At 46.1% G+C, this 15199-nt stretch overlaps 1 protein-coding gene across 6 annotated transcripts in view; it reads left to right on the top strand.

Annotated features, from left to right (window-relative positions):
- LOC126428418 (programmed cell death 6-interacting protein) overlaps positions 1-15199 on the top strand; it is a 184410-nt gene that overhangs the window by 73536 nt on the left and 95675 nt on the right. For all 6 annotated transcript variants that reach the window (XM_050090342.1, XM_050090343.1, XM_050090345.1 and 3 more), the window contains exon 9: positions 14644-14830. In XM_050090342.1, coding sequence (XP_049946299.1) covers positions 14644-14830 — 187 coding nt within the window. The remainder of the gene's footprint in view (positions 1-14643; positions 14831-15199) is intronic.

Consider the following 15199-nt stretch of genomic DNA (forward strand, 5'->3'; position numbering starts at 1 on the left):
CCCTTGCTTTCAGCTGTACCAGCACAGCAAGGCCGTTTTGGTTAGTGTTACAAGGCCAGATGAGTCAATCATCCAGACTGTTGCCCCTGCAACTACTGAAAAGGCTGCTGCCCCTCTTCGGGAACCACACGTTTGTCTGGCCTCTCAACAGATACCCCTCCGTTGTGGTTGCACCTACGGTACGGCTATCTGTATCGCTGAGGCACGCAAGCCTCCCCACCAATGGCAGGGTCCAAGGTTCATGGAGGGAGGCTTATACTGTTAGGATAGGTAATTCTTCACAACAACATAGAACCTTTTAGCACCTCCCTTAATATGTGCACTTTGTTCATCTTAGTAATTAATTACATACTAGGCATACTTAAGTGAAAAGAGGCGATTTTTACAAGACTTAGAATGAATTTACACCTTCCTGAAAATTTTATGCTTTTACGCTGTGGTGTGTGTGTGTGTGTGTGTGTGTGTGTGTGTGTGTGTGTGTGTGTGTGTGTGTGTGTGTGTGTGTGTGTGCGTGCGCGCGCGCACGCGCTCGCGCAGGGATTACCGATGTCAGCTGCATCGGGACATAATGCGGAATGGGCGGCAACGAGTGAAAATGTGTACTGCACCGGGATTCGAACCCGAGACCTCATGCTTACTAGGCAGGTACATTTAGCACTGTGCCTCCCGGCGCACTGTATTATCGCAGCTGCACAGGCTATCTCGGCGTACCTCGCGGCCGACCCACGTTCCCGCCGAGCGCCACCTCTCTGCAGTCCCTGTCCGTTTCCTCCACGCTCGCTACTCTGAGATTCACACAGGTGCTCGGGCGTACTTGTGCTTCCAAACCGAAGGAGGTGGATCCGTCGTCCGTCGAGGCTAATCTGTTTTACGAATGCGCGGTATCTGTTCTTGTCGATATATCTATCGTTATTTGACGCGTCCGGTGTAGGTCTTCAGAAAATTATTTCGAGCTAGATGCCGATATGCTGATGGAAGGGTGTTTAATTTTTAAATAACTGTCCTGCTGTTTTCACGATTTATTGAAGTTTACACTGTGCACTAGCCTGTCACTAAAGCACGACTTCTGCACCATATTAATTCTGTAATACTATCTCATTCACAGGCTCGATTGCCGTGTGCATTGTGTGAATTGTCGGAACGTTCTCGGAACGGTGTCAAAAGTTAAGCGTAGTGGAAAAATGAGAGCTCAAGGGGATACAGGGGGAGGCAATGTTTGAAAGTGCGTGGCAGGTTGAAATTTTGTGGCACGTCGGGTCCCAAACCCGGAACCTGGCGTTTCACGGGCGAGCTCTTACCGACTAGACGCGCGTCCTCGCAGTTCCCCATCTGCCGGTACTTCTCCTGCCTTCCGGACTAAACACGCACGTCCTTTTGCATTGTTTGTGAGTCTGGCACTACTGGCAGAAAGGACATTGTGGAGAAGTGAAGTGACTTCATAACAGTCTGCGGTGCAAACACGAGTTTGGGATTATACGAATCCGGTAAGCTGTCTATCTTATAATGACGCGAGTATTCGAAGGAGGGAGCAATCTTTTTCTGTGTAGATAGCCCGGTCCTGATTTAAAGGAGAATAGTGATAGTTATGTACAATGTTTGGTGTTTTCCTTTCCTCTTGCCATTTTGCTGTTTCACTACTCGTGTTTGGATTCTGAACACTAATTTGTTACACACAGTATCCAGATGAGTGACATGCCAGTCAAACCCCCTCCTGAAGCTACACCTGTGTTGGCAGACAGGCTGACTGGTAAGTGAAACAAATTTGTAAAATGAAAATAATTCGGGAAGTTGCCAGATGTGCTGCATGTCATGCAGTCACGGTGAGTAAACTAACGTGGTAAACAGAAAAACAGATTAAGTTGTTAAATATTTCTCCTGCGACTTGTGAAACCTGTTACTAGGGTACCACTAAACACCAACTTTAGCAAAGTGGGCATAGCCTGCCACAGTAAAACTAAAAAAAGTTTTCCCCTCCTTAATCATCCTATTCTGACGCCACTGGAACTCTGCAGTTGACTCGTACCTTTCAGGTCAGGAGTGTAACAGTTTGACGAGTGACAAATGAGAAGTTGGAGGGTCTGGATGTGCGCCACAAACTGGTTCTGGCGCAGCAGTCACTTCTGGTCGTGACTTCGAAGCTCCCGCGTCGCCAGCACTTTTCCGTACGTGCGTCGCGTTCGGTTTCTACCGTGTAACGGTGTCGTTCTGTGAAAAATGCCACAGAAAAGAGTTCGTTCTACTAGTAACAATCCTTTGCGTCGAGGTGTGCCTCCGAGCAGCTGGGCGCTCGAGTTACTACGGAGAGCTCGCGAGTTTTAGTAGCGGGAATAAGAATACATAAGTATTTGTCGACAGTCGTCAATTCCTGCCGATAGCGTTGTGGAATGCACGTCGAAAACTCTCAGAATTAATTTGACGACAGTAGTAAGTAGCATATTGTTACTGGAAAAGTTGAGAGATGTAGGCACATGCTGTAAGGATTCCGAAATGTCCGGATCAGATAATGCCTGGAAAGAAGGAAAAGCAGCCTCACCTTGTCACCATCTTAGATTCTTTCCAGGCTGATGCAATTCACACCAGTATTTGTGGTAACTACAGTAGGAAAGAGGATCCTACAGTAGTAAAGTTGCTAGCGTTGTTAAAAGAAAGTGAACTTTTCAGGGGTGGGAAATATCACTAAATATTGTGCCGAAAACTGAGAGTTTCGGTTACAGACCCCCAGACGGACGCAAAGGCCCGTTAGAAAAGGCGCGTATTGTAATAGCTCGAAGCATATTTTCGCATAAAATTTTGGGCGACGGCATTCGTTCCGTAATACGGCTAGGCGAAATGTGGGTTAATACCGGGGAAGCTGTCAGTAAATACTAGACGGATAACACCGTGAGCGGTAGTGGTTGTCAGCCGACTGGGAGAGGAGTGAGATTAATTGTGGTCTGTGAAGATTCTTCCATTGGTTTTGCTCCAGATGAACTTCTAGTTTTTTGGTCCCAAAAGACAGGTGACTGCCATCGAGACGTGGACTACACGTGATTTTTCGACTGGTTCAGGAATTTTTTTAAAACTGTTTTGTATCCTTACAACAGTCGTAATGGACAGTGCTCCATATCGTTCACAAATACCGAACAGAGCCCCGACCACAAACAACTGCTGAGGAAGTACAGTGCAGTGGTTACAAACACGAAATATTGCTGCAGATATTAGCACGACAGAGCCTCCGTTACATTTGCTCGTTAGAGAAAATAAAACCTGTTCGGCCTACACACGTAATAGACGAAATCGTCACAGAGCGGCATTGTACTGTAGTAAGGTTACCACCATATAACTGCCATTTTGGCGACATTGAATTAGTGCAGACTGATGTGGAAGTATCTGTAAGGAACAATACCAAGTCCTTTACAACAAAAGAGGTGGAGAAGCTGTCACGTGAAGCTCTCGAGACTGAGTATGCAGCCTCGTGGAGAAAAAAAGTCGAGTGTGTCGAACAACGTAGACAGTACCCCTGAAGAACTAATCAATTGTCTCGGTGGTGAGAACAGTGAAGGTGTTTCTGGTGCCGATTCTGATAACAGCGACAACGAGGCATCGGATGGAATTTTGCCACTGTCACTGTACATTGGCGAGTGAAAAGCTACGGATATCGGATATTGATTGCAACACTGTCATAATAAAACATAAGAGTTAGAAATTACAATTTCGGTTCTTATTTATTTTGTAAACTACATATCGTATTGTTTTCGAGATACCGACGATCGTCAAATGCTTATTTCCTGTATTTCTTGGCTCTGTTATCGAAAGTGTGTGCTTTGTTATACTGATATCTACAGTATTTTGTGGTTATTTATTTGCTGTCATTGGTAACAACTCTAAAACGAATTCTCTGCTTACTAGCTTACATTTACGAGACGGAACGGATCATCTGCTACGAGTATAGAGGCTGCTGTTGCAACGTTTCTGTTGCAGTGTAGCCAACCTAACTTGAGACAATGTGAATTGTCAAGTGCAGTGTTCCGCTGGCAAAGTTATACTGTGACTCGTTACTCTTTCTCGAATCTCACGTAATGACACTACACCACACGGGAAACCTAATCACTCGATTAACAGAGTAGTAGAAGAAAACTGTCGACCTGTATTCGAAATAAATCTTACCGAATCCTTTAAGTGTCGTAACTATTAATCTGCATTCCAGAAACTATACATTGCCATCAGTATCGATACAAAATCACGTTATTATGTTGCCTAGCTGATGGTACCTCCAGCCAATCGAAACCAGTGACAGCCTCAGAAAAAGTTAGCAGATAAGTGGATGAAAATGCTGAAAAGAATGCCCGATAACAACAAACCTGTCCAAAACCTCATCCTAATCACTTGTTTCTAACAAATGAATAAAACTGATGTATGCAGAGTTAATTTAGTATAGGATGTGTCTGTGTGTGAATGTCTTGCACTTCATATACAACATGCTACATCTGACGAAATATATTACCAGTACAATACATAAAGAATGAAATTGTCTTTACAAAATTAAAATTCTCTCTTTAAATAAATTTCAGACCCCAGTGTTTAGGAATCTCTCGACTTTAGACCGTGGCTTAGCATTACACGTGTATCCGTCATTCTGTCAAGGTCTTTTACAACTTGTAGAAATTAAGTGAACAGAATAATAGTCAACAACGTAGGAAAAGACAGATTGCTACTTACCGTAAAGAAGACACACTAAGCAGCAGACAAGCACAATCGAGACACTTACATAAAGTGTCTTTTATTTGTGCAACTTAATGGGCCTTCTTTATGGTAAGTAGCAATCTGTCTGTTCCTACACTGTTGATATTCCTGCTTGGACTTTCAGAATAATAGTCGGTATTATTTCTTACCTGTGCTGAAATAATGAGAGTACATTTCAGCTAATTTATAATACTTTCCTCTCTGCTGTATTTTCTGTGGACATTTATCATTCTTCTTAAGCATTATTGGTAGAAGGAAAATGCAATCAAATTTCTGTTCAAGGTATGAGGTTTGTCATTTTTATTTTTTTTAAACTTTTTTTCCTGTAACCAAATGGTTAGCATCGTTGCAATGCAACGTGTGTGCTGCTGTAATAAGTTTACTATGGTGTGTCTGAGGTCCACTATAATGATATTGTTCTTTGGATTTGTGGAAAAGGTAAGTGTGTGTGGGTGGTTTAACATTACACGAGTCTGCCGTTCTGGAGTTCCGTCATTAAATGGTTCGAATGTGTAGCATGTAAATCATACAACTGTACTGTTCGTGCAAAAATATTGCGGTCGATAAATGAGAATATGTACGTTTCTACACGAAACTGAAAGTAGTAAACTGTGTGGAAATAGGGCTGTGTTCAGAAGGGATAAGTAATTCTCAAATTATGGAGGTTATTTGGAGCCCAGAAACTGTTCATTTCACTAGGAAGTGACAAGTCGCATAGCGCTATGCGCATACCTTCGAGGTATAAGTTCAGTATGGAAAACATTATGTAAAGTCATGTAAAAAATAAGATGTAAAACCAGTTTTAGATTTTTGCTGTGAAAGTGCCCTTCTCAGTTGTTCGGTTACCAGTCGGGCAGAGTACAGGATTTCTCCAGACTGGAAGCCACAGGTCCAGTATTGCGTCACTGCATCTGCTGTCTACTGCCTTGGCAGTTTAGGCTGCAGATAGTTCTGCATCAAGTGTATCGCGATACCTGTCTCGAATATTGCTAATTTGTCTTACACAGTTGAATGTAATTGTATAGTGCAGAAGTCCAACAAAACAAGAGAAATAAAATGTGTTATATCTACACTCCTGGAAATGGAAAAAAGAACACATTGACACCGGTGTGTCAGACCCACCATACTTGCTCCGGACACTGCGAGAGGGCTGTACAAGCAATGATCACACGCACTGCACAGCGGACACACCAGGAACCGCGGTGTTGGCCGTCGAATGGCGCTAGCTGCGCAGCATTTGTGCACCGCCGCCGTCAGTGTCAGCCAGTTTGCCGTGGCATACGGAGCTCCATCGCAGTCTTTAACACTGGTAGCATGCCGTGACAGCGTGGACGTGAACCGTATGTGCAGTTGACGGACTTTGAGCGAGGGCGTATAGTGGGCATGTGGGAGGCCGGGTGGACGTACCGCCGAATTGCTCAACACGTGGGGCGTGAGGTCTCCACAGTACATCGATGTTGTCGCCAGTGGTCGGCGGAAGGTGCACGTGCCCGTCGACCTGGGACCGGACCGCAGCGACGCACGGATGCACGCCAAGACCGTAGGATCCTACGCAGTGCCGTAGGGGACCGCACCGCCACTTCCCAGCAAATTAGGGACACTGTTGCTCCTGGGGTATCGGCGAGGACCATTCGCAACCGTCTCCATGAAGCTGGGCTACGGTCCCGCACACCGTTAGGCCGTCTTCCGCTCACGCCCCAACATCGTGCAGCCCGCCTCCAGTGGTGTCGCGACAGGCGTGAATGGAGGGACGAATGGAGACGTGTCGTCTTCAGCGATGAGAGTCGCTTCTGCCTTGGTGCCAATGATGGTCGTATGCGTGTTTGGCGCCGTGCAGGTGAGCGCCACAATCAGGACTGCATACGACCGAGGCACACAGGGCCAACACCCGGCATCATGGTGTGGGGAGCGATCTCCTACACTGGCCGTATACCAATGGTGATTGTCGAGGGGACACTGAATAGTGCACGGTACATCCAAACCGTCATCGAACCCATCGTTCTAGCATTCCTAGACCGGCAAGGGAACTTGCTGTTCCAACAGGACAATGCACGTCCGCATGTATCCCGTGCCACCCAACGTGCTCTAGAAGGTGTAAGTCAACTACCCTGGCCAGCAAGATCTCCGGATCTGTCCCCCATTGAGCATGTTTGGGACTGGATGAAGCGTCGTCTCACGCGGTCTGCACGTCCAGCACGAACGCTGGTCCAACTGAGGCGCCAGGTGGAAATGGCATGGCAAGCCGTTCCACAGGACTGCATCCAGCATCTCTACGATCGTCTCCATGGGAGAATAGCAGCCTGCATTGCTACGAAAGGTGGATATACACTGTACTAGTGCCGACATTGTGCATGCTCTGTTGCCTGTGTCTATGTGCCTGTGGTTCTGTCAGTGTGATCATGTGATGTATCTGACCCCAGGAATGTGTCAATAAAGTTTCCCCTTCCTGGGACAATGAATTCACGGTGTTCTTATTTCAATTTCCAGGAGTGTAGTATTTTCCGTAATGAAACACCTTCGATAATACTGCCGGAGAAGTATAGCAAATAAAAAATTGTTGTATATATTTTTCCATTGTAAATTGAAATTCAACATGTGACACAGTTTTGTTTTTCCGCAAACTCTGCATTTTTGAACTTGCTGTTTTTTAAAAACAAATTTGGCTACACATTCTGAAACAAGCTATATTACACAAGTTCTCACCATTAAATTCACTTGCTCACTGTCTCATAACGCGGCTGAAAAATTAATTTGGTCAGTGTGCTGACGTATGTGTGGTGAGCTAGGGCCTTTAAAAACAGAGCAGCACACACGGAAAGTGCTTACGAGGCGCCAAACACAAAGCACTGGAGCTGAACGGACCGACACGCAGACAGATTTCTATCGTTCGGAGCTTTTAGGCAGTTTCTTGGCCGAGAGAAAGGAGCAGATAAAAAAATGAAGATGCATTGCTAATAGAAAGAAAAAGAATTTGTGTCAAATCCAAGTGTACAAAATATACAGTATATGAGAGACTCAAATCCTAGCATGTTACGAACTGCAGTTAAGATAATAAAAGTTGACTGATAAAATAGCACACTTGCATATCAGTAAAATGTAATAAGACAGGAAAAATATGAGTAACAAATTGACAGAGAAAAAAATTAACATAAATACCGAAAAGAATATGTTCCTGTCCCTGAACTATGCACTCTCTACACATATTGATTGTCACCTCACTGAAGAAATAAGGGAAGGAAACTTCTTAAGAATAAGATACTAAATTTAGAAGGCTTTAGAGGCAAAAAAATAACAAACCGGAAACACCGACAAAAGGAGGGAGAAAGACAATACTCGAAGGAAACGGAGTACTGGAAAAATAGACCTACCGGGGTGCTAGTAAATAAAAACTCTATCGATTCTCGCGCTTCTGCGTACTGACGAACACGAGTAGAGGTCCGAGGCTCATTTTATTGGCATCCCTCGAAGAAATACAGAAAGACTAAACATTTACTAGCTGTGGGGCACCACGTGCCCAAAATGTAGGCTCCCGAGTGCGTGTACCCAATAGGAGTGGCGGAGTCCTCGAGAACTGCTAAGCTGCTGCCTCCCTGAAACTGACCCGGAGGCCAGTCTGGAGGTGGAGGAGGAGGAGGAGGAGGAGGAGGGGGGGGGGGGGGGGAGGAGTTACATAAAACACTCTCTCTCTCTCTCTCTCTCTCTCCAGTGATTTTAAACTATCTTGCCTGCTGCGCGGCTTATGCTCTGCGGGCCACTTATCAGCAGCTGTTTTGACTGCTCCTAAAGCAGTGATAATTATATCTGAGCAGTTGACCTCTAACAGCCACGACACTCGGCAGGAGAACTACTGCGACGATAAGAGGAACTCATTTGTCTTTTACGTTTTGTCTGCCAGCTCCCGTCTGTCATAATGCGGAGCGAATGTGCACGTCTGTGAAGAGTTTATCTGTCTGTTGTACAACTGACAATTACTCGTGGGCTGTTAGAAAACAGTGCACGTATAACTGTACAACTTGCAGACACCTTTTTAAGTTTCTCTCTCTCTCTCTCTCTCTCTCTCTCTCTCTCTCTCTCTCTCCCTCTCCCCCTCTCCCTCCCTCCTTACACATTTACACATTCATTGATTTTGTTGCTGACAAAAAAAATAGTTTTTATCTGTCTGTTGTACAACTGACAATTACTCGTGGGCTGTTAGAAAACAGTGCACGTATAACTGTACAACTTGCAGACACCTTTTTAAGTTTCTCAATTTGTTTCTCTCTCTCTCTCTCTCTCTCTCTCTCTCTCTCTCTCTCTCTCCCTCTCCCTCTCCCTCTCCCCCTCTCCCTCCCTCCTTACACATTTACACATTCATTGATTTTGTTGCTGACAAAAAAAATAGTTTCAAGTGAACTGTGATTTGTACGATCACAGTAAAAAGCAAAACAATAATTTACTCAGACATTGTGTGCTCGTCTAGGACTCGGAATGGAGTAATATGCTGTCACGACGCGACAGTCGACGAGATCCCGTCTGACGTGAACCGAGAAATTGGGAATCTGTAACGAGCCGAAAGAAAGTGTAAAGAATACCTTAAGAGTTGTCCTTTCCACAAGTTATACAAATATCTAGATTCGAGGATTGAAAACTTCAGTTAGCTGTACGGCAAATAGTAACGTACCGTAAACACAGCTCGATGGAGGTGTAGGAAAATATTTTCTCGCGTAATCGACTGAGTATTGAGGTTTCGGTAACAGATAAATGGCAGCCTTTAGTGTAACTGAGAAGGCAGCAGCTTCCTGCAAAGCAGTGGCTGTCTTTCTACTTTGCTCAATCGGGTGTAGCTGTCGTAAGCACAGACAGCATTAAACGGTACAGTGACAGTTTACTGTCAGTACACTGTTCAGATATAGTTGCTGTGGTTTCCCCGTCTAATATCGACGTATACCTCTACTAGTTCCACACGCCCCCGGACGTCATTCTTCTCGACGGGACCTGTGAAATACGGAGGTCGCACGTATGCTACGGAGGGGCGGACGAACCGTTCCGTTGCTCCTTCTGATTACAGAAAAAGGTCTTTTCTTTTAATACAGGCCTTATGGCCGATGCTGCACCTCAGTGGCCAAACTTGTGTCCCCGAGAGTGCACATTTCTGTTAATTTTACAGAGACTCGTGTCCGTCATTTCAGACTGCGACAGTCCGCATACACCCGGTTGAACACAGCTGAGTCAGTGCATCCACCTGACGCCACCGACGTGGCATCTCGAGCCACTGAGCCCGCTACGTATTTCGTGTACGATAGCTCGTTATTTGTGCCGTATCGAGGTATTCTCGCTTCGTCGATCTGCACTGCAGTCTGCTCGCGCCGACTAAATTTACCACCATTTGCCGAGTCTTATAATCTGTACCGTTACCCTGCCGCACGTACTGCCCTCCTGAAGCCTCCGTATCTACTATTCGGCGACGTGACCCCTCCCTGTGGCTGCCGCAATGGTAGGTCGTAGAATCGCCACGGAGTAAGTCGTACTCCTCGAGGTGCGCGAGAGCAGATATCGCCCGTATTCGAGTGTACTTCTGTCGCCCTCGTCTTGTCAGTTTGGATGGTAATGCAAAATTTGTGGCTTTAAATTTGTGCCACAATGTGCAACAAGAGACTGAGCGGTGAACCGCACCTGTTTTGTCCACTGTCGCAATAAGTGCTAGTACCTCACTGTCGGTCAGGTTTTCCTGTCCCAGTTTGTCGTATCTCACAGCAACTACTGTAGCCCACACGACACTAAGTTTCCCGGTCTGTACGTATTACGGGACCGGTGACGTTTCGCGTGTCGTCGACGTGTGCGGTGCGGGTGTGGCGAGAGTGCACTCGACTTAGAGCGCGGCTGCTCTGCCCTTCGGGAATTTGGTGTACCGTTTTTCGTAATTGACTCGAGGGTGCGACTCGAATGTGCGCGTGTAGTGAAATTGACACTGCTCGAAATCCTTACTTGTGGCCCAATCTGAGCGGCCTAGCCTCGTCTCCTGCCCTCGCTTCCTCCACGTCCGCTTTCCTTCCTGCTGTCCGCAGCCTTATTGCGCCACAGTCTGTATTGTACTGTTCTTTCCGTAACGGTGCAACAGTATTTCTGCTTACTTTCGAAGCTGTCGCAGCCCTCTTTACGTCCCGAGTAACAGGAAATGACTCGTATTTCTCCTTTCTCAGGGTAGTCACTTGCCGAACTCACGAATTTGCGTGCCTGGCTGTGAAGCGTGCTTTTCTTCCTCTGTTTTGCTTCCCGTGTAGGGCTCGCATCACTCGTCGGACTCAACACTGTTTCGAATAAAAGAGAAGTGAATAAATGATAGAAAAACAAATTGTGAACTAAACTTATAGTTAAATGAAACAAAATGGCAGCTCACTCGAGAAATATTAGTCGTCGGTAAGTTTGTCACGTGTGCACTCAGTTTGCAATTCGGTCACTGTCCACCTTTCGTGTCGCTCGGCAACATAATGACCCTGCCAAACTGACAGTATCTGAGACTCACCTCCCAAACTGTAATTATGTACGTGTATCAACCATTAGTTTCAAACACTAAGCGCTAGAAAGTACAGGCTGTGTAATATATACTTGACTAGTTGTTTTTCTCCATCACCCCCCCCCCCCCCCCCCAACCACACCACACCCCTGCCCCCCTCCACCCTCTACGTTTCTCCTGATACTTTTCTCATATTATTGTGTTATTAATATTTTTATTTATGTGTTTTCCAATGACACATTTTTGCTAGATGTATAGCCATCGTCAATTTACACCTACAAGTCCATAACTTCAACCTGCGACTCGCGGGATGTCGTCTCGGCTGACGGTAGATCCCGTACGGCATACGACGGAGAACACGGGGGCGACGACAGTCTGTCTCCTCCTTCACAGACAGAGACCTACGTGACAATTTGCATTTTTAACGCAAGCAGCAGTGACGATAATGTTTCGTCACCTGTAGCCATTCCATTTGATGCAAAAATCCTAAACCCCACTGAGCAATTGTTAGGCTGGATTTATTTTTTACATTTATATTGGGACCATATCAGATATTATCCTCGAGGCTTGCATTCCTGGTACCTGATCCCGACACGAGGCTTTAAGAATTAGTATTGATGCTCTACGGCAACAGGATTAGTGGAGACCTGTCTGTGTTGACGTCACTATCTGGCACACGAAGCCCGGCCGGCTCCGGACGCAGTCTCCAGCGACTGCTGGCGAATTGAGTCATCGGGGGACTTTGGCGGTTTCGTCTGAAGTTGAAATGCTAGACTCCAGAGAAAGAGGCTCCGGAGGGGGAGCTACCGAGGCCAGTGGGCGACTTCCGAGCTGCTGGTAAACGCCCTGGCAGTTCGTGCATTTGCTGCCCGCACCTGCTTTCACTGCTGGCCGACGCGACAGAGGCACGTGATCTCGTTCCGTGGCATTATTTTTCTTCCTGTGTCGTATCGGTGTAGAATGGCATCCTGTTGCGTATAATTCCTCAGATATCTTTTCAAGTCTCCAATGCACACAATTCTCATACTGACAATGTAGGAAAAGACAGATTGTTAGTTGCTGTAGAGTAGACATGTCAAGTTGCAGACAGGCACAGTTAAGACTCTGACGTACAGCTTTCGGCCACAGCCTTCATCAGTAACACACACACACACACACACACACACACACACACACACACACACACAAAGCACACCTCAGGCACACGTGACTACTAAGTCTAACCTCTCCGGCCCGAGATGCCAGAGTTGGCAATCGTGTGTGTGGGTGTTGGGTGTTTTACTGACGAAAGCTGTGGTCAGAGTTATATGTGAGTGTCTTATAACTCTACTTGTCTGCAACTTCACATGTCCTCTTTACAGTAAGTAGCAATCTATCTGTGCAGACACTGTCGATATTCGTACCTGGAGTTTCCGTTATTTGATTAGTTCTCGTACTACATTTACATATTCACAGTTCTTTCCTCTTTATAGCAATATATACGTATTGTCCTATAATTTTGGACGCATCCTTAACCATGAAACAATTCTCTAGGGTGGCCTACAGCTGTGCGTCTGCGAAGGACTTTATTATTGTTATATTGAGGGTCTAATATTGATAACACAACTTCGTGTACATTCTCTGTCTCAAATTGTGGTACGAATGAGCACACCTTATGGCAATAGGCCATAAACACAAGCATCATATACGCTTTCCCGAAGCGCCGTATCAAATCCTCAATGTTTGGCTTGTAATACCACAATTCTTCCAGAACTATAATAGCTGCAACTCCATTAATCCTGTTACCGTAGAACATGCGAACAGGATGGCTGCACTAAACTCTTCAGTGACCAGTGTCTCACCTTGTTGTCATAAGGTTCCTGCCCTCTAGTTGATGGACTTGTATTCAGGAGAAAATTCATTTAAAGTTTTCCATGGTGTGCTTAAAGCTGCAGCCTGTACCCTTTCCCCTTGTTGTGCAATTTTCTCTCTCTCTCTCTCTCTCTCTCTCTCTCTCTCTCTCTCACACACACACACACACACACACACACACACACACACACACACACACACACACACACAGACTGTCTCAATTGGGGATCGTCACATACAGTATTCTTTTCAAATCTGACCTCTGATTACAAATGTCAGCTTGGCAGTTCGGTACATAATAAGATAGTTAATACATTTTGAATATGTTCATTTGTTTGCTTCAGTCACTCACCACTTTGTCGTCTGTGGCACCCACTCTGGGGTCGTCGCACTTTCCCGACCTGCGATGACAATCCGTGTAGCTCGCACAGACACCTGTTCGTTTACTTCCATTTGCTAAGTTTATGCTATCACTGCCACACTTTGCAGGGACCCGTCGCCCATCGAGATGACTTGTCACTCGCAAAAATACGTAATAAATCCACTCGACAGTTGTGCTCTCTCGAATCGTTACGTCTCTTACGGTTTGTGACCGCCATTTGTTGGTGAGGTAAATGTAGGGGAACACTATAACAGTTCACACCCCCAGGCTCAGTAGGAGGAAACACAGTGAACTCCGAAAGAATTTATTACTTTTTGTCATCACTAAGATACGAAATGGAGGCCACTTATCTCTACTGATAAATTATATATATATATATACATCTCACTAAACAGAGGTGATTAATTATAGCTGTTACTAGTCCGATAAACTCCCAGGCAAGAAAAACAATTAACTATTGTAAAACGAGCAACTGTATCCGTGAGGTGTCACAGAGCATATCATCTCAGTACGTTTTGCCTCCACAGCAAGCACAACAGTGGTCGGTCTATGTTGTGTGCTAGACGAACCCCAGCTGGCTGTGGCACTCACTCACCTCACACAAAGTAAAAAGTAACAAGAAAAATCAAATCTCTGTGGAAGGAAACATTAAATATGTAAGAAAATAGTCAAACATTATCGGTGATTGCAGCAGAGGCAGGAATACGAAAACTAATACCGACAATTTCGTGACATTACAGTACGCCACTTTTTGGAGTGATAAGTGACATCACACTCCTTGCATAAATTTTCAATTCCACAATTTATTGTGTGTATGTCTGTCAGCCCTCTGCCTGTCCAGCTGTTAATTTTCTCACAGAGAACGAATCTCTGCGGAGCGAGCACAGATTACGGCCCACGTTGCCGACACTGGACGGCGAATGTCGCACAATTTTTGTCAGTGCCGTTTACATTTTGCGCGAAGGCCGAAACTCCGAAATACTCGGACAGACTAAAATACTTCCTTTTCACGGGCACGTACCGGAGAACCGCGCCGGGGGCAAAAATACCGTTCTGCGCGTCCGAATGCTCACTCCGCAGATATTCTGTCTCTACAAACGTTCCCGCAGAAGCGGGCGTGTGCTCTCCGCGAGCTGTTCGGTGTCTGCAGAGAGGTGTCTCCGGCGAGGCCCCTAATGCGATTATTGGCCCACAGCGTCCTGGCTTCCATGAACCTGCCGGCGGCCCTGGAGGATGCGGAAGGCAGCGGGGGAGACGCCCTGCCGCAGTCGGTGCGGGAGAAGGCGGCGGCGGTGCGCGCGGCGGGCGGCCTGCGCCACATCGAGGAGCTGATCGCGGAGCTGCCCGCCCTGCTCGGCCGCAACTCCGAGGTGCTCGACGAGGTGGGTCTCGGGCGGCAGTGCGTGAGGGGCGAACCCGAACTCCGCCGCGGTTTCGGGGGGGTATGTTCTGAACATTGTGGTATAAGAGAGCCACGGTCTCTGGTGGTCCACTACAGAATGGTAATGTTCTTAAGATTTATTTGGTTTGTAACCCAATTACCTTTGTTTCTGTTTAAATAACTCCAGTGAAAAACCTGCAATATACAATCGTCAAAATGTATAACACTAAACACAGTAATCCAATAATCCTCCAACAGATGCAGAAGAACGACGCTTTGCTGTCACGGGCACAGCGTCTATTGTGTCCGGTGAACCCCCACACGAGGTCGTATTGGACAACTCTTGTGAATACGAGCTTGTAGGCAAAGA

The sequence above is a fragment of the Schistocerca serialis genome, chromosome 12, assembly GCF_023864345.2.
Source record: "Schistocerca serialis cubense isolate TAMUIC-IGC-003099 chromosome 12, iqSchSeri2.2, whole genome shotgun sequence".
NCBI classification, from domain to species: Eukaryota; Metazoa; Arthropoda; class Insecta; order Orthoptera; family Acrididae; genus Schistocerca; species Schistocerca serialis.